A 20,619-nucleotide genomic window follows, 5' to 3' on the forward strand; every position below is an offset into this window, starting at 1 on the left:
ATGCCCGGTGCCAGACTGCCATTTTATATTCAAGCAGACACTGCTCCCTTCACCAATACCCAGGAGGTACCCCATTGCCGAGAACAGCAAGAAGCAAAGGGCGGGTGAAGAGTTAACTCCACAGTCCCACCTCCACAATCCCTCCCACCTTTCCCTTCTCCATATCAAATCGTGGAGTTTCCCTTTCTGGATGTTCTGAGTTACAAAGACTGACGGGTGAACTTCGGGTGAACCCTCATGGCTCGGTCTCCAACGCCAAGTCCAGCCAAACCACTGATTTAATCCTTTTGTAGTGCTGATGGTCGAGCGTTGACAAAATCCGAGTACTAGTGCAGGATCATGAGGGGAAATCTGGGGAACGCCATCCCTTGTCGGGGTGGGGCTGCTGAGTGTTTTCTTCCATCCGATCAATAACTAGTTGGGAAAAATCAAGGGTTTAACTCCGAGATCGTCGCCCCTTTGCTTTATGTATGGCCAGACTTTGTGTTATGTGGAGTTACTGGTCGGGGCATCTTTGTACATGCCCGTTGTATGTACATTGTAATCCGAGTAACTATGTAGTACGTCAGCACTCAGATACGCGGCATATTCTCCTCTACCATCTCTTGTTCGGCAAAGGTAGCTTTCTTTCTTCCCAGAGTGAACTACTGGCCGGATTTGATACGCGGCAGATGTATACTGGTTGGGAAGTTGGACTTTTTGGGAAGTTTCGTCAACTATCACTACGTCATTCATCTCGCTTGCGAGACTAAGACTATCAGGAGATCGGGCTTGCGATCAATTCCCCGTGATTTTCGGAGTACAAGAGAAAGCATTTCACACTTTTTGAAAAGACCTCAGTCAACCCTGAACCACTACTAAAAGCCCATGCTAGAGATTGTCCCCTTACGTGTTGAGTCGATGTTCCTCCTTGATCATATCGGATACCCATTCCGCAATTCCATATAGATTGGCCATTGGATGACTGCAAAACTGCAGTGGCTGTATTGAGGCGTCGACCACCCGAACATTTGCAGTCCCGTAGACCTTGAGTCGATTGTCTACTACGCCACCCATCTCGCGGGGTAGCATGGATGTTGTCCCAATGGCATGGTAGTTTGGAGTATCTAAAGGTTGTCAGGTGAGCACGTACAGCAGTTTGGCTTGGTTCCACATACATTGTTCTCCAATCCACATTTTCCAATCTTCATCTGATGCATCCTCCGGCACGACTTGCAATCCCGGTATGGTTTCATTACCAATAATGTCTTTTAACTCGCCTGTTTGAAACATGCGTCGGAGGAACTTGGACATGCCGATTTGTATTTGGACATCCCAGTCGTGCATCCCATAATTTGGATTTACCACCGGTGGTGATAATGGATCCGGGGATGAGATGTGCACGTTACCCCGTGCAAAAGGTAGAAGACCCCAGTATCCTGTGTGGAGCGTGTGGGTACCCTGTGGGATGAAGACAAACTCTGCTGAGGGAACCTGCTTAGAGAATATAAGATCGTGTTGAATCTCGAACAACTTGACGAGATCCTCCTGTCTCATGGCTCCGTTGCTTTGTTGTGCCGTAGCTCTAGCATACTGAGGTAACTTCGATCGAATGGATTTGGCGACATATTCAGTTGATGATCCGAATATATCTTCGGCTGAAGCGAAGGCCACTGTTCTGGTCCCAGTAATTGGAACTTTTGTCGACACTACAACTGATGTATTGAGCTGGTCTTGCAAGTTCTCCCCGACGCCGGGTAGGTTGATTCGTAAGGGAATCCCATTCTTTTCGAGGATCCTGCATTTGTTAGCTCAATCCCATCAAGTGACCCGACAGAGGATAACATCTAACCTCGGATTTCCCACGCCCGATAGCTCCAGAAGAGCAGGTGATCGCATCGCCCCAGCTGCTAGGATAACCTCTCTTCGAGCGTTGATGGCATATCGTTTTCCATGCTTGCTCTCATAAACTTCAATTCCTTCGGACCTGAGTTTATCATGTCCATCATCATCACTCCACACGAGCCGAGTGACAAACGTATCCAGTTTCAGATGGAGGTTGAGGCGGTCCTTATACGGCCAGTAATAAGCACGCGCCGCATCACTGCGAATATCATCCGGATCAACGGTATAAGGATGAAGCGTGAATCCTCGCATATGCCCCGAGTTCAAATCCGGGTTCCAAGGCAAACCAATTGTACCGAGGGTCCGGTTCATTGCCACCGTCAGGTCATTCTCCCCTTTCGACATGGGTCTGAAACCAACGTTGACCGGACCATGAAAACCATGATACTGGGCAGCAAATGTGGCTCCAGCGCTGACTTCTGTCCGGTTGGGGGCGTTGAACCTCTCGCTTTTGAGGTAGTATAGATACAAACTATGCCATGACCATTCATCGATCCCAAACCTTTTGAAAGCATCGAGTTGCGATGGCTCTGCGCGTGCATAGGCCGCTCCTATCGATCTCGTCAGCGTCGTTCCTCATGAGAATCATCAATACACATGCCGTTCATGACGCTCGTTCCTCCCAAAGCTTTTCCAGCGCGCATTATCTGTTGGCGTCCGCCATAGGTTTGTTCGGTGGTCGGAAAAGCCCAATCGAGAGGGCTGTCATAGGTCGCGGCGAGACGACTGATGTCGGTCACATTGGGATTGTCGTAGACAGAATCGCCAGCCTCGATAACCAAGACAGAGACATTAGGGTCTTCCGACAGCCTGTTGGCTACTGCCAGCCCACTTGTTCCACCGCCCACAATGACATAGTCATATTCGGCAGCTATAGCGCTGGTGATGAGCAATATCCAGGTGAACAACATTTCGAGACATGACATAAAAAAAATGGAGATTTCTGGAGTAACCCCCATCGAAGTGGAGAGTGTCGAATTATATATCTTTTGCGTTTGCATCCTTGCAGTTCAAGACTCAGGCCATTCACGACCTTGCATCGGATGGCCTTGAGTAGCTGGCACCGCGTCCTTGGAATTAGGAGTCTCGTCTCCTATATTCCTTTCGGGAATACGGGAACTTCTCCGAGGCTTTTTTGAGGAGTTAGATTCAAGTGATCTTCATAGAAAGGGCCGTGCGTGTTCGGGAGGATCTGCATCATGCTGCTGCCTGGGGGATTTACCAGATCGGGTAAAATAGCCAGCACCGACTATTCCCATTGTAAACGTGGGGGAACGAACGAAGGCCTCATTACCTTTGGATCGACAGTGAGAATTGTCCTTGCGTATACCAGAGTGGATGGAGGACAGAGAAACTTAACTGAAATATGACAATTATCCTCACAGCTTGGGAAGTGCACTTTGTGACCAGTCCAGCAGATCCATCGTGGCAATATGTGATCACGTGATCGCGCGTCGAACCCGTCGCGTCCCGTCGGGCTGAGGAGACTCAGTTACTCTTGTCTATCCCGGCGTCCAGATCCACCCCCCCGCGATGGTGTTCAAGCCGTTTAAACCTCCTTTGATTAGGAAGCCTTCCCAGCCTACCCTCTCTGAATCGACTCCTTCCAAAAGCCTTCCTGAGAGCAACGGTCCGCCAGCGAAAAGACAACGCGTCCACCAAGAGTCATCAACTGAGAATAGAACGCCTTTGCTGCAAGTGAAGAATACGACTGCGGTATCAGGAGAGAGCTCAAATGGTAGCGATCCGAAAGGAGAAAGATATTTCAATGTTTTATGGTATGCTGGAGGTCCGTTCCCGCTCTCGCTTCCGTTTCTAACAGCCCATGCCACATAGGCGGAAACCGACCACCAAAAAGAACAAAACCTGGGACGGTGACGGCATTCTGTCCACGCGAGATGGATATGCATACTTACAAGATGTCTCGGGAAAGGAAATGGGACGGGTGATGCACGGCTCTCGCCTGGAGCCGGGGGTAATGCTCTCAGTGTCTGGCAAAGAAGTCGAGATCGATTCGGAGATCGCCAGACAGGAGTACTTGTCCGGTAAAAAGCTTCTGGGAAATAAGCAGGCCCCGATTGCGATATCGCCACCGCGCAAGACCTCTGTTCCTGTTCTAGGAAAACGCGACAGTGCTTCTAAACCCTCCGCGTCCGAAAAACAAACCCCGAGCGAAAAGAGCCGTGCCCCAACAATCCCCAACCCTGCGTCATCAAAGCCGAAGTCGAAGATGAGTGCGTATAAAACTCCACTCCTGGACACCACCGCTGTACCTCAAACGCCAAAGGAACAACCGACACCTCGGCACGATCCCACACATCTAGGAGCATTGGTAATGCCCCGACCAACATCTGCGCCCTCAGGAAAGCAAATCGTGGACGTGGTCGTTGACCCTATACTCGCGAAACATCTCCGACCGCATCAACGTGAAGGTGTGAAGTTCCTCTACGAGTGCGTAATGGGTATGCGGTCATTCAATGGCGAAGGTGCTATACTGGCGGACGACATGGGTCTAGGCAAAACCTTGCAGACAATAACGCTCCTGTGGACTCTCCTGAAACAAAACCCAATTTACCAAAGCCAACCGGTGATCAAAAAGGCTCTTATCGTATGCCCGGTCACCCTCATCAATAATTGGCGAAAGGAGTTTCGCAAGTGGCTCGGAAATGAAAGAATCGGCGTCTTCGTCTATGATGACAAGAAAAAACGGATCACGGATTTCACGAGGGGTAAAGCTTATAGCATCATGATCGTGGGATATGAGAAATTGCGAACCGTCCAGGAGGGTCTAGCAAGTGGCGCCGGAGTCGACATTGTCATCGCAGATGAGGGTCACAGACTAAAGACGCTGCAGAACAAAAGCGGCCAGGCGATTCAATCACTGAATGCGGCGAAGAGAGTCATTTTGTCTGGAACTCCCATCCAGAACGACCTGAAAGAATTCTTTGCTGCAGTAGATCTCGTTAACCCCGGAGTTCTTGGAACCTTCAAGGCCTTCATCCGAGAATTTGAAGTCCCAATCGTGAAAAGCAGACAGCCTGAAGCGACACAGAAGGACATAGAAAAAGGGGAGGCCAGAAGTGACGAACTACGGGAGTTGACCTCCAAGTTCATGCTCCGCCGGACAGCAGACATCCTGGCTAAGTATCTTCCTCCAAAATCTGAGTACGTGCTGTTCTGCAACCCAACGCCTACTCAAGCCAACATCTACCAAAACGTGCTCGCATCCCCGGTCTTTCAATGCGCTATAGGCAACTCTGAGAACGCCTTGCAGCTCATTACAATTCTCAAGAAACTATGCAATAGTCCCTCGCTACTTTCTCCTAGAAATCAAGATGAGAAGCCTAGCGAGACAATTGCATCTTTGTTGTCGTCTCTTCCGCCCAACCTACTACGCCACTTTTCACCCTCTTCGAGTGCCAAGATCCGGGTCCTAGATCAACTACTATACAACCTACACACCAAAACATCTGAGAAGATTGTTCTCGTTTCAAATTACACTTCAACACTGAACTTACTAGCTACTCTTCTAACATCTCTTTCCCTTCCATTCCTCCGGCTTGACGGTTCCACCCCAGCACAAAAGCGTCAGTCCCTAGTGGAAGACTTCAATCGCCTTCCCACAGATCTCTGTTTTGCCTTCCTGTTGTCCGCGAAGGCAGGAGGGACAGGGCTGAACCTGATAGGTGCAAGTCGCCTGGTCCTATTTGACGTCGATTGGAACCCAGCCACTGATATCCAAGCAATGGCCCGAATTCACCGCGATGGTCAGAAACGACCTTGCCGTATCTACCGAATTTTGCTGAAAGGCAGTTTGGAAGAGAAAATATGGCAACGCCAAGTGACTAAGCTGGGACTCGCGGATAGCGTCATGGAACATAAAGACAGTGTGGCTCAGTTTTCTCGCGATGAGCTTAAGGATCTTTTCCGTCTCGACCAAGAAAGCAAATGTCAAACCCACGAGCTGTTGAATTGCAAGTGCGGAGGGTCCGGACAGCTAGCCTCTGAGAATAACGTCCCCAAAGGCGAAATCTCCGATTCAGATGGATCGTCAGAAGGCGAGGGCGAGGATGAGGATGAGGATTTCCCCGACTTACCCACTCTCATCAAGGCTTCCGAACTGGACATCGAGAAGCAAGAGCGGGACATCAAAGCCCATCGATACCGCCGCCGTAATCGCTCTCGACGATCTTCGCACAACACAGATGACGAATCGTCTGATAGCAGGTCTGGCGCAGGAGGTAACAAGCAAAGACTCAACATGCAGCAATCGCTATCTCACTATGCGCATATCGATCCAGACCTTCTTTCCGAACCCACTGGTGAAACAGACAGCGCTCAGCAGGTCTTGGATGACGAGGTTCTCTTTTCCGTCTTGAGAGAGGAGGATAATCGAGTCGGGTTCATCTTCAAGAAGTCCAGCGCTCCGGAGCCCAAGACCGATGGTGCCTCGACGCCGATTGCGGTCGACTAATATGGTGCCGCCACCTAGCGCACACTTTGTCTAGTCTGCTGGTTTCGTAACTATTGACGATTGTATTATATTAGACATGACTTCGGGATTAAAGACTAAATACCTCCATGGCCCATTTGATTTGTATATAATTGGCAAGTAATTCAGTTACTAATCCGCACCTTCATTTCCTCTTATATTCCTCTTCTTTCGACGCTATGTAGAAATACCTTTCTCCCTAAATTAATCTCATAGATGATACATAGGCAAATAGATAGATGGACAAACGCAGATATAGATGGGAATCAATTCATCCAAGCCCGATGCATCCCAATCTCAAAATCCGCTTGAAAGCTCGGATCAACATGATACGGAAACACATCCCTCAGGTCCCCCTTTTCCCACTTCATCTCCTCCCCGGGACCAAGCACGCAAACAGCCAACGGCACCATATTATCTAGCTGCAGGAACGTGAGAGACAGGGCTGCTCGTAGCCGGTACATGCAGTCGGCCATGTACTCGGCCAAGCTTGCTTTCGTCTTGGTCTTCGAGGACGGCGGTGGGCGGATGCAGACGACGAGACCGAGCATGGAGGAGCCGTAGGCGTGGTCGAAGGGGAGCTGGACGACACAGGTGTTGTGGAGGTAGGGGAGGGTGGAGAGGGTGTCTTCCATGACGACGACGGGGTTTTTGAGTGCTGTTGGTTGTGGGTTAGCGGTTTGTTACATCTATCTCGGTGCATTTATCAAGGGGAGGCTAATTGAAGAGGGGGTGTTTGCTGGGGTGCTTACGCTTATTGATTCGTCTCTCGTAGATGTATTCGCCTTCCGGGGAGAGGTGGACGAGATCGCCGGTGCGGTAGAAGCCTTCTTCGTCGAAGACGGACTTCGTGCGTTCGGGATCATCTAGGTAGCTGTCAGGTTAAGATTCTGCGTTAGTAATGCTGGACGGCGAGATGATCTGAGTAGGGGACATAAACCGATAAGCACGAAAGTAGCACTCACCCAGCCATCACATTGGGCGATTTGACCAGGAGCTCGCCGCGATCGCCTTCGGATAGTTTGGCCGTGATGCCTGGCTTTGGCTTCCCGATGCATTGCTATGCGAAGATGAGCATCAGGATCAAATGAGAAGGACAAAATAGAATAGCCAGAAAGACAAACATAATCATCAGAGACCGTATCAGGCCCAGTACACAGCGCCAACCCTCCCAACTCAGTGGCCCCAAACACGTTATAAATCGGACGCTGCAGTTCTTCTTTCCAAAAGCGCAGAACCGAAGCCGGGGTGCTCGCTCCCTGCGTACAGGGAAACATGATCCGCCGAGCACCCTCGAGATAGCTGTCCCGCGCCTCCTGCGGAAGCTGCATGATGCGATTGTGGTAATACCAGGCCATTCCGTTCCAGGTGTCGGGGATGGTCGTGAAGGAAATAATGCGGTTGTTGCGGAACTGCTCTCAGATCTCGGCGACTCCGTCGGCGCGAGAGATGAAGCGTAACTGACACCTCGTTGACAGAGGGATAATTAGGATATTGAATGAACTGATCGCTTGTATCGGGTCGGCCACCATGAGGAAAATTGCCTGGGGCGGGAGATGTCCGGGTCGGTCGAGAAAGCGTCGGTTGTGCATGATTCCCTTGGGTTTCTCGCCTGTCGTTCCACTGCTGTATACCAGCATTCCAGGACGGTCTGGGTCGGTGGGGGCCTCTGTGTCCAGGCGAATATTAAGGTCCTCGATATGGAGGGGAAGAGGTTCAGTAGAGCTTTCGAAGGCAATGATCTGAATGGGAAACCCCTGGGCAGAAGCCTGCTGCTCCATCTCAATGGCAAAGTTCTGTTCGAGAGCGCCGTAGACCAGACAGGTAGATCCGCAACGTCTCCTCAAGCTGATTGCATACTCCGCTGTGGAACCGAATCCTACAAAAGTTATGTCGATTAGCACATCACCCTACTTGTCAAGCTGTCGTGGGGAGGTTCACGAATTGGAGCAAATGCCTGACCCGAGGCGAGCACGGCCAGAATTGCAATGACAAATTCATAGTTAATGGGCATCAGAACGCTGATATATGCGTCAGCCGAGGCTTCATGTTGCCGAATGGCATTTCTCATGTGCAGGAGATCGGCAAAGATCCTCATGCTGTCAGCCTCGACGCCTATGCTTTTGTCGGAGATGACGACGTGAGATGGTCGCTCGGTGGCATTGTCTACCATCCGCCGGAACAGTGGTTCATCTGGGATGGTAGTAACATCCGGCTTGTTAGAGATGGTCATGGTGTATCTGGCAGGTTGAATAGATGAGTAGAGGCCGGTTGGACGACGGACGAAGAGAACGGGTGTCCGTTGTCCTTACATAGTTGAAGCGCGTTACATTTTGTCCAGCCAGTGAGATAATTCAGGTTGCATTGATCCACCTCGAACTGAACTACTGACCTCATAACCTATCGGAATAAGTGATTTGAGACTGAAAACGGTTAATTGGGGAACTTGACTTATCATTAGGGAGGTGTATTGGTGATCTGATATCTAGTACTACAATCGGAAAAAGGAAAACCAACACCGAAACGCCATAGTAAACGTACTCCTAACACTCCGGCACAACCTTTGATAGTAATCCGAATAAAATACTTCCGTTCAAGACACCTCCAGTGCCTCGGTTTCCGTGGGAATTTCAGCACTTGAAGCCCCGGCGGCAGCAGAACGAGCTGCTTCGGCCATTTGGCCGAGTGTGCTTCCTTCAACCAGGTCGATCAAGGGAATCTCCGCATCGAATCTCCGCGCAAGTAGCACTTGAAGTCGAACCAGCAGAATGGAATTCCCTCCTGCTAGAAAGAAGTCCGTGTCCTCATCCAGATTGGACAAGTCGCTCAACGTTCCTTCCAACGTCTCTCCCCACAGCGCACCAACCCTTCCTACCCAGTCATTAGTCGTCGCCAGAGCTGAGGGATCGACCATCAGGCTCGACCGCTTGCGCTCCGGAAGTGGGAGTTCCTTGATTACTCTGCGATCAAGTTTACCGTGTGCTGTAGTCGGCATAGTCTCGACTGGAACAATCAATGACGGCCGCATGTTTTGTGGAAGAGGCAACGTCGCCCGAACTTGGCGAAGGAAGGCCTCCTTGTCGTTTACCGTGGACTCCGGGGCGAACTCAGCGTGCGCCACTAGGAAAGAAGACGCGTCGACGGCGTCGCGCAAAGTCGCGACCACTCGATTTAGGGCCCCCCGCGCTGTGCAGAGGATCGCGTTCTCTATGTCGCCAAGGTCCATGCGTATCCCGCGCAACTTGACCTGTGAATCGCCATCAAGCCGGCCTTCGAGGACCAACGCGCCGTTCTGCAGCATATGACCCTTTTCGGAGGTGCGATACGCTCGCGTCCAGCCCCGCGCAGTGTTCGCGGGGGTGGCATATCGATCGTGCACAAACTGTGTCTGAGTGAGCGTGTCGAGGTGCAAATACCCGAGACAGGGCCCAGCACCACCGATCACAATCTCCCCTGATATTCCCGTAGGGACAGGGTTTCCCTCCGTATCCACGATGTATGTTGTGTAGTTTGGCAGTGCGTGACCGACCGGAACGACGGTCCCTTCGAGGGAGCCGCGATCGTGTTGTCGATAGTCCACTTCAATCTGATGAGACGCGATTGTCGTCTCGCCTGGCCCGTAGAAGTTGATGAGACGGAGGTGGTCTAGCTGTAAGTCCGCAAACGCAGCCGGAAGACTCCCCGGGAAGGCCTCGCCGCCGCTGAAAGCCATGGTCCAGGTCTCGGAGGCGGTTTTCAGAGTTTCTGAAGCGTGCTGCATCCACAAAAGGTATTCCGAAGGGGTGGCCATGGTGCAGGTGATGCGCTGGTCGACGATAATGTGCGCAAGAGCGGCAGGATCGCCGCGGACGGATCGGGGCGCGACCACAACTCGGCCGCCGGTTGTGAGGCCAGTAAGCGCCTGTTCAAGGGAGATGTCGAATGTCGTGGCGCCCTGTTGCAGCACCACGGGTGCCTGGAGTCCGCATTGGCGCGTGAAGCCCTCGAGCTGATTCTGCAGGTTGGCGTGACTGAGTTGGAAGCCTTTCGGTCGACCAGTGGTCCCACTGCTGTAGAGGATCACCGCGCTGGCATGCGCAGATGAGACATCTGCTATTTCTCTGCTGGTAGGCTTCGCACCCATATCTAGTGCGGCGGTATTAAGAACAGACGAGTGTGTAGTCAGTGCCATTTTATGAAGAACAGGCTCGGTGTCGTCATCACAAACTATAACTTGCGGCTGACAGTCTTCTATAACAATGGCCAGACGGTCTCGCGGGTTGTTCACATCTAGTGGGACATATACAGCTCCTAGACGCCATATTGCGAGCATGCAGACAATCCAGCTCTCTGTTGGCTGCTGGAATACGCACACAGTTGATGCCGGTTCAACGCCACATTTAGCCAGATGATTTGCGACAACGTTCGAGTGTTGCATCAGCGCAGAATACGTAAGTCCGCGGCCACTGACTGGGTCGATGACGGCCATCTTACTTGAGCTGACACGCGCGATCTCTTCAATGTGCCGGGAGAGCGTGGGCTGCCACTTCGCCGGCATTTCGGGCCCTCGTCCGAGGGCAAGCGCGCTCTCTATGTTTGTGCGCGGATAGAGCGACGGCCCTGTGACAACTTGGACGGGAGCAGAGGATACTAACTCATCTAGCAGGGATATAAAGCTATGAGCAACGAGGTGAGCCGCATCGCGAGTAAAGAGAGCCTGCTGCAGATGAAAGTTGAGGACGGATGTTCCCTGACCAGAATCCATGACGGAGAGCACCATATCAAACGCCGTCTTATTGATGGCCCATTCTTGCACGTCAATCTCCAAGCCTGCGAACTGACGCTTCTCAGCACTGGAAGGCTGCCAGTCCAGCATCACCTGGAATAGAGGGCTGTGGGAGCCTGAACGTGGCACAGCCAGCTCATCCAGCAGTCGGTCGAACTGCACGCGCGAATGCGCCAGCGCACCCCGCGCTTTTGTTTGTGTATTTAAGAGTACCTCGCGGAAGCTGTGTCCCTTCAAGCTGCCAACGAATCGTAAAGGCAGCAGGTTCTGGACCAGACCAATGAGCCGCTCATCCGCCTCCTCGATTCGGTGCACGTCGGAGATGCCTATACAAAAATCGGTGGACTGTGTCAGGCGGGTCAAGAAGATACGAAGGACAGCCAGGAAGATTCCAAATGGCGTGATGCGCATGCGCTTTCCGAGGCTCTGAACAGTTTCCATAATCGAAGCTGGTAGCTCGATTCGTACGTGTTCTCTCGGATGATCCGTGAGCACCGTACGTGCGGGCACGCGAGCCATGGGAAACAGCGGGATGGGACTGGGGAATGTTGCAAATTCCTTGCGCCAGTATTCTATATCCTTGGACAATTTTCCGGCTTCGTAACTTGCTCGCTGCGCCGCCGCATAGTCCGCATATTGCCGCGACATGGGAGGCAGGGGCTGTTGCATGTAAGCACGTTCCAGCTCCCCGATAAGGAGCTGAAAACTGAGACCGTCCAGGCATATGTGGTGGAAAGCGATCAACAGGAATTGCTGGTTCTTGGGCGTGATGGTCAAGCTCATCCGGATGTTGTCGCCGTTCTCGAGATCGAAGACATGCTGCCGCAGGCATAGATACATGTCGCGAACCTCAGCCTCACTGCCGACGTTGAAAACATCCAGGCGCAGGGGCGACGAAGCGAGAATGGCTTGATAGGGGCCCTCGCTACCAAGATGATAGCAGGTACGGAGGATCTCATGCCTCTCTCCTATCCGCTCCACAGCCGCGCGAAGCCGGGCTATATCGATCGAACCGCTGAATCCCAACTTGAAGGTGATGTTGCTGTACGTCTTATCGGACCGCAGCTGCTGCAGGACCCAGAATCGGGACTGCGCGTAGGACAGTTTCTCGATGCGTGAGAATTTCAGTGCCGGCGACTGCTGGCCTCCGGTTGGGGGTGTCGACGACTCGCTGCCCGAGGAGTCGTCTTCTCTCAGGGGAGTAAAAATCTCAGGCGAGGCAGAGGATTCTCGTTGAGTATCGATAGAGATTTCACTGTCTCTCCGCTCGAAATTCGGTTGCTCAATAGCATGCGGATGTTTCGGGCCCTCTACCCTTGTGGGGGCTACCGGCTGGCGGTCCGAGTCGGTTGATTGGGAGGCTTTAGGCTCGTCCGTCGGCTTGCTACTTGCTTGAAGCAGCTCTTTGGGGAGTTTCGTCAATGCATAATCAATTAGCTCACCAATACATGCGCTGTTGAGCAGTTTGATGACTGGAATATCGACCCCAAGCTCCTTGACGAACCAGGTGCGCAAGTCCACGGCAACCAGCGAATCCACGCCCAGCTCCATGAGCGAATGGTCGACGGTAACCTCCGCATCGTCAGGCAGCTGCAACTTGATGCGGACCTTGGTCAAAAGGGCGTCCTCGATGACATGACGGGCCTTCTCCTCGGGGCTTGCAGAAGCGAGTTGTTGTTTCAGCGAGACTGTGTCGCCATCCTTGGCTTCCGCCGATGTCGCTCCAGAATACAGCAATTGCCGCCAGGCTCGGGGAGTCTTCAGCCATATGATTCCTGGCTGCTCCTCCGGGTTTACAAAAGGAAAACCGGCCACAGGGGCAGCCTCGCGTCCAGATTCCGGAGGGCTGGCCAGAATCGCTTCAGCGAACAACTCGTTCAGCTCTCCTTCGCTAATGGAGGTGTCGCCGATAGCGTTGCGCAACAGCTGCACCAGCTCATTAGACGTGCGGGCCACGTACCCCACGCCACGAATCTCTCCAGGGTTTATGGTGCTGCCGACAAGACCACGCTTGCGCCGACCGTGGATGAAGCTGGTCATGAAAGTGTTTGCCGCTGCGTACGCCGACTGCCCGTTGTTACCGGCGGGACCTGTCAGCGACCCAAAGCAGATGAAGAAATCCAGGTCAGCGGTCGAAAAGACCTCGTCGAGCAATATCGTGCCCGTAACTTTGGGTCCGAGGACCCTCTCCATGCTCTCAAACGGCATATTCGCGAACAACTGATCCTGCAGAAGCATTGCTCCATTCACGATACCTCCGATCGGGGGCAGCGTGTCTTGTATGCGCTGAGCCACCTCCGAGACCGCATCACGATCAGTGACGTCCCTATAATTTACATATTAGCAATCACCCATTGTACCGGGAAAGCAGAGGGAAGTCTGTGGAAGTCACATACATTGACATGGTCACAATCCGCGCTCCAGTCTTCGCCATGGAGTCAATCCAGGATTGCTTAGTCTGTGGTCGACGGCTTGTCAAGACAACGTTGCGAGCACCTCGAGACACCATCCACTCGCAGATAGAAATGCCGAGGTCTCCGGTCATCCCGACCAATAAATACGTCTTCTCAGCCGCCAACACGACCTCACTACTCGCTGACTGCACACTCACATGTAGTCCGGCAGCAGCTTGCCAGTCCAAAATTTGTGTGCGTGACAAATTCACCGCATGTGCTGAGACCGAGTTTACTGGCACGACATCCACATCTGCGGAATTGTCGGTCTTGCCAGTAATTGCGCCAGCGCAGAGACCCATGGCATGCTCAAGTCGAAGCGCAACCGATTCCATTTCCGACGGTGACGGCATCACTGCCTCGGTCATCTGCATAGACTCAAGGCTCTCCAGGCGAACATAGCCCCTTCTCCCGGCCACGGTGGCAAGACGACCAAAGAGCTGGCCCGACTTGTCCTGATCAAACCGCGCCAGCAGAGACATATTCTGCGGTAAAGATTTCGAGAGAGTTTTCATCGGCGCGAGCGGATGGATCAGATTTACTTCCGGGTTGCTGTGTGCGATAGCCGCGCGCGTCGTCGTGAAATAAGCAGCAGCTTGTCGCTGTGTCACCTCTGTCTGAATCGCAGATCGCATGCGCTCGTTCGCCTCGTGCACCAGCAGCGAGGTCCAAGGGGGCGTATTCTCTGCCAGATAGATCGCCACGAGTGAATCAGCCAAAGCCGCCAGGAAGCTGCATGCGGCGTCGGTATCGGCATACGATTCTGCGCATGGGACAACCCACGACGACGGGGTTGACACCACTGCAGCCAAGTCTCTCGTGAAAGCGACCACCGTTTCCTGGGCCTGTAGGTCTTGTCCGATGACAACGTATAAGAACCCTGATCCCGGTACACGCCATGCCGTCAAAGTCGACGCCTTGGCAGCGATGAGACAGTAACCCGATCGCGGTGTTGCCGGAGGCAAAGCAGACGCAATAGGCTCATAGGCCCCATCACGTCGCGTCACCACAACATTTGACTGAGCCAAATCGGCTTCACGGTCAACGCGGCGTCTCTGGGACATGATTCGCTGATTCATGGAATCGTCCGCCAAGATTCGGGGGAACATCATCACGCCGTCTTTTTGCAGGCGGAGCTCCGGCTCAATGGTCCACGTGGCTCGCTGCAGGCGATAATCATTCTCGAATTCAGGTAAGACAAGGCCCAGTAGACATTCGGCGACGGAGCGCGCATCAACTGCACGCTCGTTCTCGATATTCAAGTGGCGGTAGCGGGCGTGCGAGTTCTCGTACAGCAGACACCGTAGCAGCGCCTGGCTCATACTCTGGTGCGGTTTATCGGCGTCTGAACCGGCTGTTACCCAGAGCAGGTTCTGCGCAGCGGTAGTCAAAACTTGTATGGACTGCATGCTCTGCGCTGTGATGTCCTGGAAAAAGGGGCAATCGAGGTCCGACACGTTGACCACGTTCACTGACTGCTCCGGAGAAACATCCACTGGGGTCTGCAGGGTTTCAACGCACGTTATTGCCCCGAAGAATGGCTGCAGGAGGCTGCGTAAGCGGCTGACCAGCCTCGAAGTCGCGAGCGTAGCTCCACCAACCAGGACTAAGTCTTGGGATGGAGAAACCATCGGAGGACCTGCTGCCAGCGGGTCGCGCAGGAGCCGGATTTGATCGTCGACAGCTTGTGACAGGAAAACAGAAAACCCGGTCATCCCGTCATCGTGGCCACCGGTGATGGTGTCAATTCCGGAGAAGCCTGTTTCCTGCAGTAGATGATCCCACCGCGTGGGTGTGGTCATCGCGCCGAAGGGGCGGCCGTCTTTTTCACCCAACCACCAACCCTCAAAGCCGGCCATCGTGAAGGACAAGCGCAAGATGTCGGGATTGGCACCCTCGAGGAGAACTAGATAACCGCCTGGCTTGAGTAGAGACCGCACGTGGGACAGTGTCTGTAGCAAGTCGCGCGTGGCATGGAGAACGTTGGCTGCGATGACTAGGTCCATCGACTGAGGCTGAAACTCTTCTCCCTGGCCCTGGGGGTCCCGCTCAATATCGAGCACTTGGTACGTAATCCGATCAGAGACGTGCTGCAGGCTGGCTTGTGTCTGCTCGAAGAATCCGGCCGAGATGTCTGTGAAGGTGTATGAATAGAAAGTGTTTTTTAAGCGACTGAGCACGGCCTTCGTCGCGGAGCCGGAGCCACCGCCGACCTCTAGAATCTTCAGATGAGGCATTCGCATCGCCAGCTGCTCCACCACATCAGCCACACCTTGGTTGAAGTGGGCCAGCTCCCCTGTCTCCTTATAGATTGCTGATAGCAACCCGCTTTCCCGCAGCTCCTGCAGAATTGTTGTTTCATGGCGCAGAAAGCGCAGCAGGTTCTGGCCTACCACCTTCATGAGGCCTTCCTCCGTAGGATTCGCGAGACGGACCATCTCCGCCGTTGTCTCGTCGAGAGACAGTTCGAGCCACTCTGGTCGACAGACGGGGTGCTTACCCTGGCGTGTTAACGCCAGAACATTGTCGATCCAGGCGACCACCCGATGTCCATGCCAGTCCAGCTGCGCACGGTCTGCAGGGGTTAGCTGCGCTTGTACTTCGCGCAAGTAGACAAAGGCTAGCTGCTCTGCCACGGTACAACGGTAGCTTTCGTGGCCCGTAAGGTACGGTGAGAATTCAGAGAGATCCGGGAGAAGCGGGAACCAGTGCTCGCCGAAGAATCGCTGCTGGTCATCGGCCGCGGTGGCACGCATTAGCGGCGTCACTACGATATTTTCCATGTGCATCAGGCCGTGGCCTACCGCGTCGAATAGCGCCGCGTCTCCCACGGCACCTTCACGGCCAATACTGGTCAGTGAAGCCTCGAACGGCAACTCATGGTCCAGCTCCGCAGCGGCCGGCCCGCAGAAAGTCGGATTGATAAGGATCCGGCCAATGCTGACGGGAATATGCAAGGTGTAGAGCTTCTCATTTCCCGGTTTTCCTACGGCTGCCAGCATGCCTTGCAACAGGAGATCCATCAAAGCCGGATGCATTGCCAGTGGACTAGCACGATCCAACTGGCAGGTGTTGTACAGGCGCCCGTGGCTGAGATTCGGCTTCCAGGCGAGAGAGGAGATACCGCGGAAGAGCCCGTCGTAGCCGTATCCCAGGCTGTTCAGATGATCGTAGAAGGCTTCGACGTCAACAACCGTAAGCTCTTGAGTCTCCGGTTGACGCGTAGGTAGCAAGCGAGCGTCATCTTCGCCACCAAATGACAAAATCATATTCGCCGATGCGCATAGCTGTAATTTGCCTGCCACGGGGCTGTAGCAGGAAAATGCTGCCGATAGCTGGTCGCTTTGTTCTTCGTTTAGTTGGTTGACCTCGAAAAGAGTCTCAACACCGACGTCATCCTCGCTCAGGGAGATGGCACTCTTGATGACGAAGTCGCGTACGTCAAACAGCTGCAAACGCCGTGACCCTGCGATCGCGTAGGCTGCCTCGAGTGCCATAGCCACATACCCAGTGGCAGGGAAGACGGTCTGAGACTGGATGCGATGTCCACTCAACCAATCAATCTCCGAGGTATGTAAAAAATTGCGCCAGCGGTATGCGTTGTCGGTAGTATCCGCACAGGAGGATCCTAGCAGTTGGTTGGGACGGCCTGGCTGTCGGAAGGTGGCTCTAGAAAAGCGTGACTCTGCCCAGTAGGAGTTAGAGCGATCAAAGGGGTAGCACGGCAAGCCTTTGGCGAGGTGGAAAGTTGGTTGGTCACGGAAATGTCGCATATAGGACTCGACATCCACAGCATCCGGACCAAGGTGGGTATATATGTCTCCGATGGCACGCGCCACACACTCGGTCCCGGAAGTCGATCTATTTAACAGACTTGTGTATACAGGCGGTACCGGCGCAGTACCCTGTGATGAGGTCTCAGAAAGCGTGCCTTGCACTGGACTTTTGAGTGCAGGATGCGGCCCAACCTCGACGATCATATCGTACGAATCATCCTGCAAGGCTTGCGTCACGGCATCAGCAAATCGGACGGTCTGGACCATGTTGTCGCACCAATAGCTCCCACATAGTGCTTTTAAATGTTTAGTGTCTACAATTCGCCCGTCATTCACACTTGAGAACCATTTCGTGTCCTTGGTTTCCCTTGGCTGAATCTGGCAAGCCTCGAGGGCGCGCAGATAAGGTGCGGAGCAAGGGATCATGTGGTGCGAGTGGTACGCCATGTTGACCTTCAGGCGGCGCGCGAAGATACCTTCGTCCTTCAACTGCGCCTCAAGGGCCACGATAGCGTCCGCATCTCCCGACAACGTAATGCTAGACGACGAGTTCACCGCCGCAGGCTTGATGCGGCCCGTGTACACCGCGCTCTGGCAGACCTGGTCGGCCTCGTCCGGGGACATGCCAACGGCCAGCATGCTACCAGGCTGCCCGTTGCATCCTGCCAATGAGGTGACGTGCCCGCGGAGGTGGGCAATGCGAATTGCCTCTATTTCTGAAATCATGCCTGCAGCGTAGGCAGCCGCGATTTCGCCCGAGGAGTGGCCGACAACAGCATTCAGGTGTATGCCAAGTGAGCGGAGGAACTTAACCAGAACAATCTGCACTGCTGTGCACAGTGGCTGCGAGATCTCTGCCAGGTGTAGCCGTGAGTTCTCTGACTCGGCGCATAGCTCGTCTAGTATCGAGTACGCGGGCCGGTACTCGTCGGGGAGATCGTCCAAAGCCATTTGCAAGGTTGTCAGCCATGTCTCCGCGTCAGGGCTCCGTTGCATCAAATCTAGGCCCATCTGTGCCCACTGAGCGCCCTGCCCGGTAAACACTCCTAGTACCTTGGGTCGATCGTTTCGAGGCTTGGAAATCACTGTGGAGGCCTGGTTCGACCCACGCCTCGCGACTTCCTCGCGCAGCCGGTTTTGCAGATCCTGCGCGGATGCCGCCCATAAGGCAACTCGGTGAGAAAAGGTGGTCCGTCGGCGGAACAACGTCCATGCCAAATCGGTCAGGTCAGCCGTTGGTTGCTGGCCGGCCAAATAATCCACGTATGCGCCCAAGACGTTTCCGAGCGCCTTATCCGACGGGGCAGTAAAGACGAACGGGATAATGCCGTCCCATTCGGCCGAATTGTTGTCTGACAAGGTAGGGCTATACGCCTCCAGAATCGCGTGGGCGTTGGTACCGCCGAACCCGAATGAATTGACCGAGACTCGTCGCGGCGTGCCCTCGGGCAGCTGTGGCCAGGGCTGACAGTCTGTCGGGACACGCAGCTGGCTGCCATAGGGTTCAATAGCCGGGTTCAGTCGCTCGAAGTGCAAATTCGGCGCCACAACCCCGTGCTGCAGGCTCATTACACCTTTAATTAAGGCTGCAAGGCCGGCCGTGCCTTCGGTATGGCCCACGACGGTCTTGGCCGAGCCGACAAACAACCGATTATCCGGGTCGCTCTTGTCGTCAACTGGGTTAGGAAAGAAAGCCGCGTGTATCGCAGACGCTTCTTGGGGATCGCCAGCTGGAGTCCCTGTCCCGTGGGCTTCAAAATACTGGCATCGATCACGCGGATTGGCTGGGTCTAGACCGGCCTTCCGGTAGGTCGACCGGATCAGGTCGGTTTGGGCAGTGGAAGAGGGCATCGTGATACCCATGCTGCGACCATCCTGGTTGATATGCGTAGCAGGAATAATGCACTCGATAGCGTCGCCGTCGGCGATAGCGTCGCTGAGTCGCTTGAGGGCTACGGCTGCGACACCCTCGCCACGCGCGTAGCCATCTGCGCCGGCATCCCACATACGACTGCGGCCGTGTGGCGACAGCATACTCAATTTGGATTCGGAAATGTACATGTTTGGGGCCAAGATCAAGTTTGTCCCGGAGGCGACTGCGACGCGGCAGTCACCGTCATGCAATGCTTTGGCCGCCAAATGTAGAGCAACCAGGCTAGATGAGCAGGCGGTATCAATGGTCATAGAGGGGCCGTGCCAGTCGAAAAAGTAGGAGACGCGGTTTGATATGATCGACCGCGCTGTTCCTGTAGCCGTGTAATGCGGTAACTCTGAGACGTCGCGCTGCTGGATCGTCTGATAGTCGTCACACATCACACCACAGAAGATACCTGTGGGCGACCCTCTGAGGTCTTCCAGCCGCAGACCGGCGGCCTCAACGGCTTCGTAGACTGTCTCGAGCAGAACACGTTGCTGGGGATCTATGGACTCGGCTTCTCGCGCCGAGATATTGAAGAAGGAGGCGTCGAACGCAGCCACATTTTCGCGGAGGAAGTAAGATTCGCTGGCGTTGGTCGTCCCGTGGTTCCCGCTCCGAGTATTGTAGAAGGCATCGCCGTCAAATCGGTCCTTTGGAACCGGAGAGCCGACATGCTTGGGCTTGCTGAGGAGACTCCAGAACTTGGCCGGCGTCGAGGAGCTGCCAGGGAATCGACATCCGATACCGATGAGGGCAATCGGCTCTGCGGACGACATGATAGATAGACAGCTTCCCTAGTCGGTGATTAACAAGAGCATGTTCCTGACCTTGAAGATCAGCTTAAACACGGTGCATTATAAAGTTAAGTTACCGGGCCGAAGCGTAGCATACGAGCTACTATCAAGTTTTTCGTCATCGAGATGTCGGCATGGCCATCTCCACCCTAGATGCGACTGCAACGTCCCCTGCCGACCCACTGCCACCATAGTTCATTTCTCAAGGTCTGAAAGCAGATTTCTTTTTCGTTGTGAGATCATACTTTCCTCGATTGTAAATATTGCCTGTGTGACACCACCGGTCGCCGACCAACTTACTCCGGGTTCGCTTGTTTTTGGTGCCCTTTCCAAGTCTGCGGTTCTATAACGAGCCCGTTGCCCCTAGCTGATCTACAATCAACGCTTTCGCTTCTTGTCTTGCGCAAATGACCATCCTACAGGTACTTGGCATCCTTTTGGTGGTCTCTCTGGGCTATCATGGCTTTCTGTCTTTGCTCCAACAGCGGCGTCTATCCCATCTGTCAAAAAAGCATGGATGCGCCCCGCCCGTCACTC

General features: G+C 53.8%; 5 protein-coding genes across 5 annotated transcripts; 1 reads left to right on the forward strand and 4 right to left on the reverse strand.

The window, feature by feature from the left end:
• Positions 1-885: 885 nt before the first annotated feature.
• Positions 886-2,795, reverse strand: LDX57_009954 (GMC family oxidoreductase; the record flags this gene model as incomplete). The annotated part of the gene is made up of 4 exons (XM_046091696.1): positions 886-1,106; positions 1,158-1,777; positions 1,832-2,435; positions 2,486-2,795. 4 exons carry the CDS (start codon positions 2,793-2,795, stop codon positions 886-888), a joined length of 1,755 nt encoding a protein of 584 aa, XP_045947673.1.
• Positions 2,796-3,401: 606 nt separating this feature from the next.
• Positions 3,402-6,622, forward strand: RDH54 (DEAD/DEAH box helicase). The gene has a single exon (XM_046091697.1). It carries the CDS (start codon positions 3,710-3,712, stop codon positions 6,356-6,358), a length of 2,649 nt encoding a protein of 882 aa, XP_045947674.1. The 5' UTR covers positions 3,402-3,709; the 3' UTR covers positions 6,359-6,622.
• Positions 6,623-6,642: 20 nt separating this feature from the next.
• LDX57_009956 (uncharacterized protein) lies at positions 6,643-7,739 on the reverse strand (the record flags this gene model as incomplete). Its single annotated transcript, XM_046091698.1, has 4 exons — positions 7,501-7,739; positions 7,342-7,436; positions 7,129-7,250; positions 6,643-7,034 (listed from the first exon to the last, which is right to left on the reverse strand). Exons 1-4 carry the CDS (start codon positions 7,732-7,734, stop codon positions 6,643-6,645), a joined length of 843 nt encoding a protein of 280 aa, XP_045947675.1. The 5' UTR covers positions 7,735-7,739.
• A 55-nt stretch (positions 7,740-7,794) lies between these two features.
• LDX57_009957 (uncharacterized protein) lies at positions 7,795-8,609 on the reverse strand (the record flags this gene model as incomplete). Its single annotated transcript, XM_046091699.1, has 2 exons — positions 7,795-8,255; positions 8,339-8,609. 2 exons carry the CDS (start codon positions 8,607-8,609, stop codon positions 7,795-7,797), a joined length of 732 nt encoding a protein of 243 aa, XP_045947676.1.
• Positions 8,610-8,701: 92 nt separating this feature from the next.
• On the reverse strand, positions 8,702-20,064 carry LDX57_009958 (uncharacterized protein; the record flags this gene model as incomplete). The annotated part of the gene is made up of 2 exons (XM_046091700.1): positions 8,702-13,467; positions 13,538-20,064. 2 exons carry the CDS (start codon positions 20,062-20,064, stop codon positions 8,970-8,972), a joined length of 11,025 nt encoding a protein of 3,674 aa, XP_045947677.1. The 3' UTR covers positions 8,702-8,969.
• Between the last annotated feature and the right edge of the window lie 555 nt (positions 20,065-20,619).

The sequence above is a fragment of the Aspergillus melleus genome (assembly GCF_016097325.1).
Source record: "Aspergillus melleus strain CBS 546.65 chromosome Unknown contig6, whole genome shotgun sequence".
Lineage (NCBI taxonomy): Eukaryota > Fungi > Ascomycota > Eurotiomycetes > Eurotiales > Aspergillaceae > Aspergillus > Aspergillus melleus.

Bases quoted from the DNA above. Each gene is read 5' to 3' on its own strand.
- RDH54 (XM_046091697.1), top strand. From the start codon at position 3,710: ATGCCACATAGGCGGAAACCGACCACCAAAAAGAACAAAACCTGGGAC.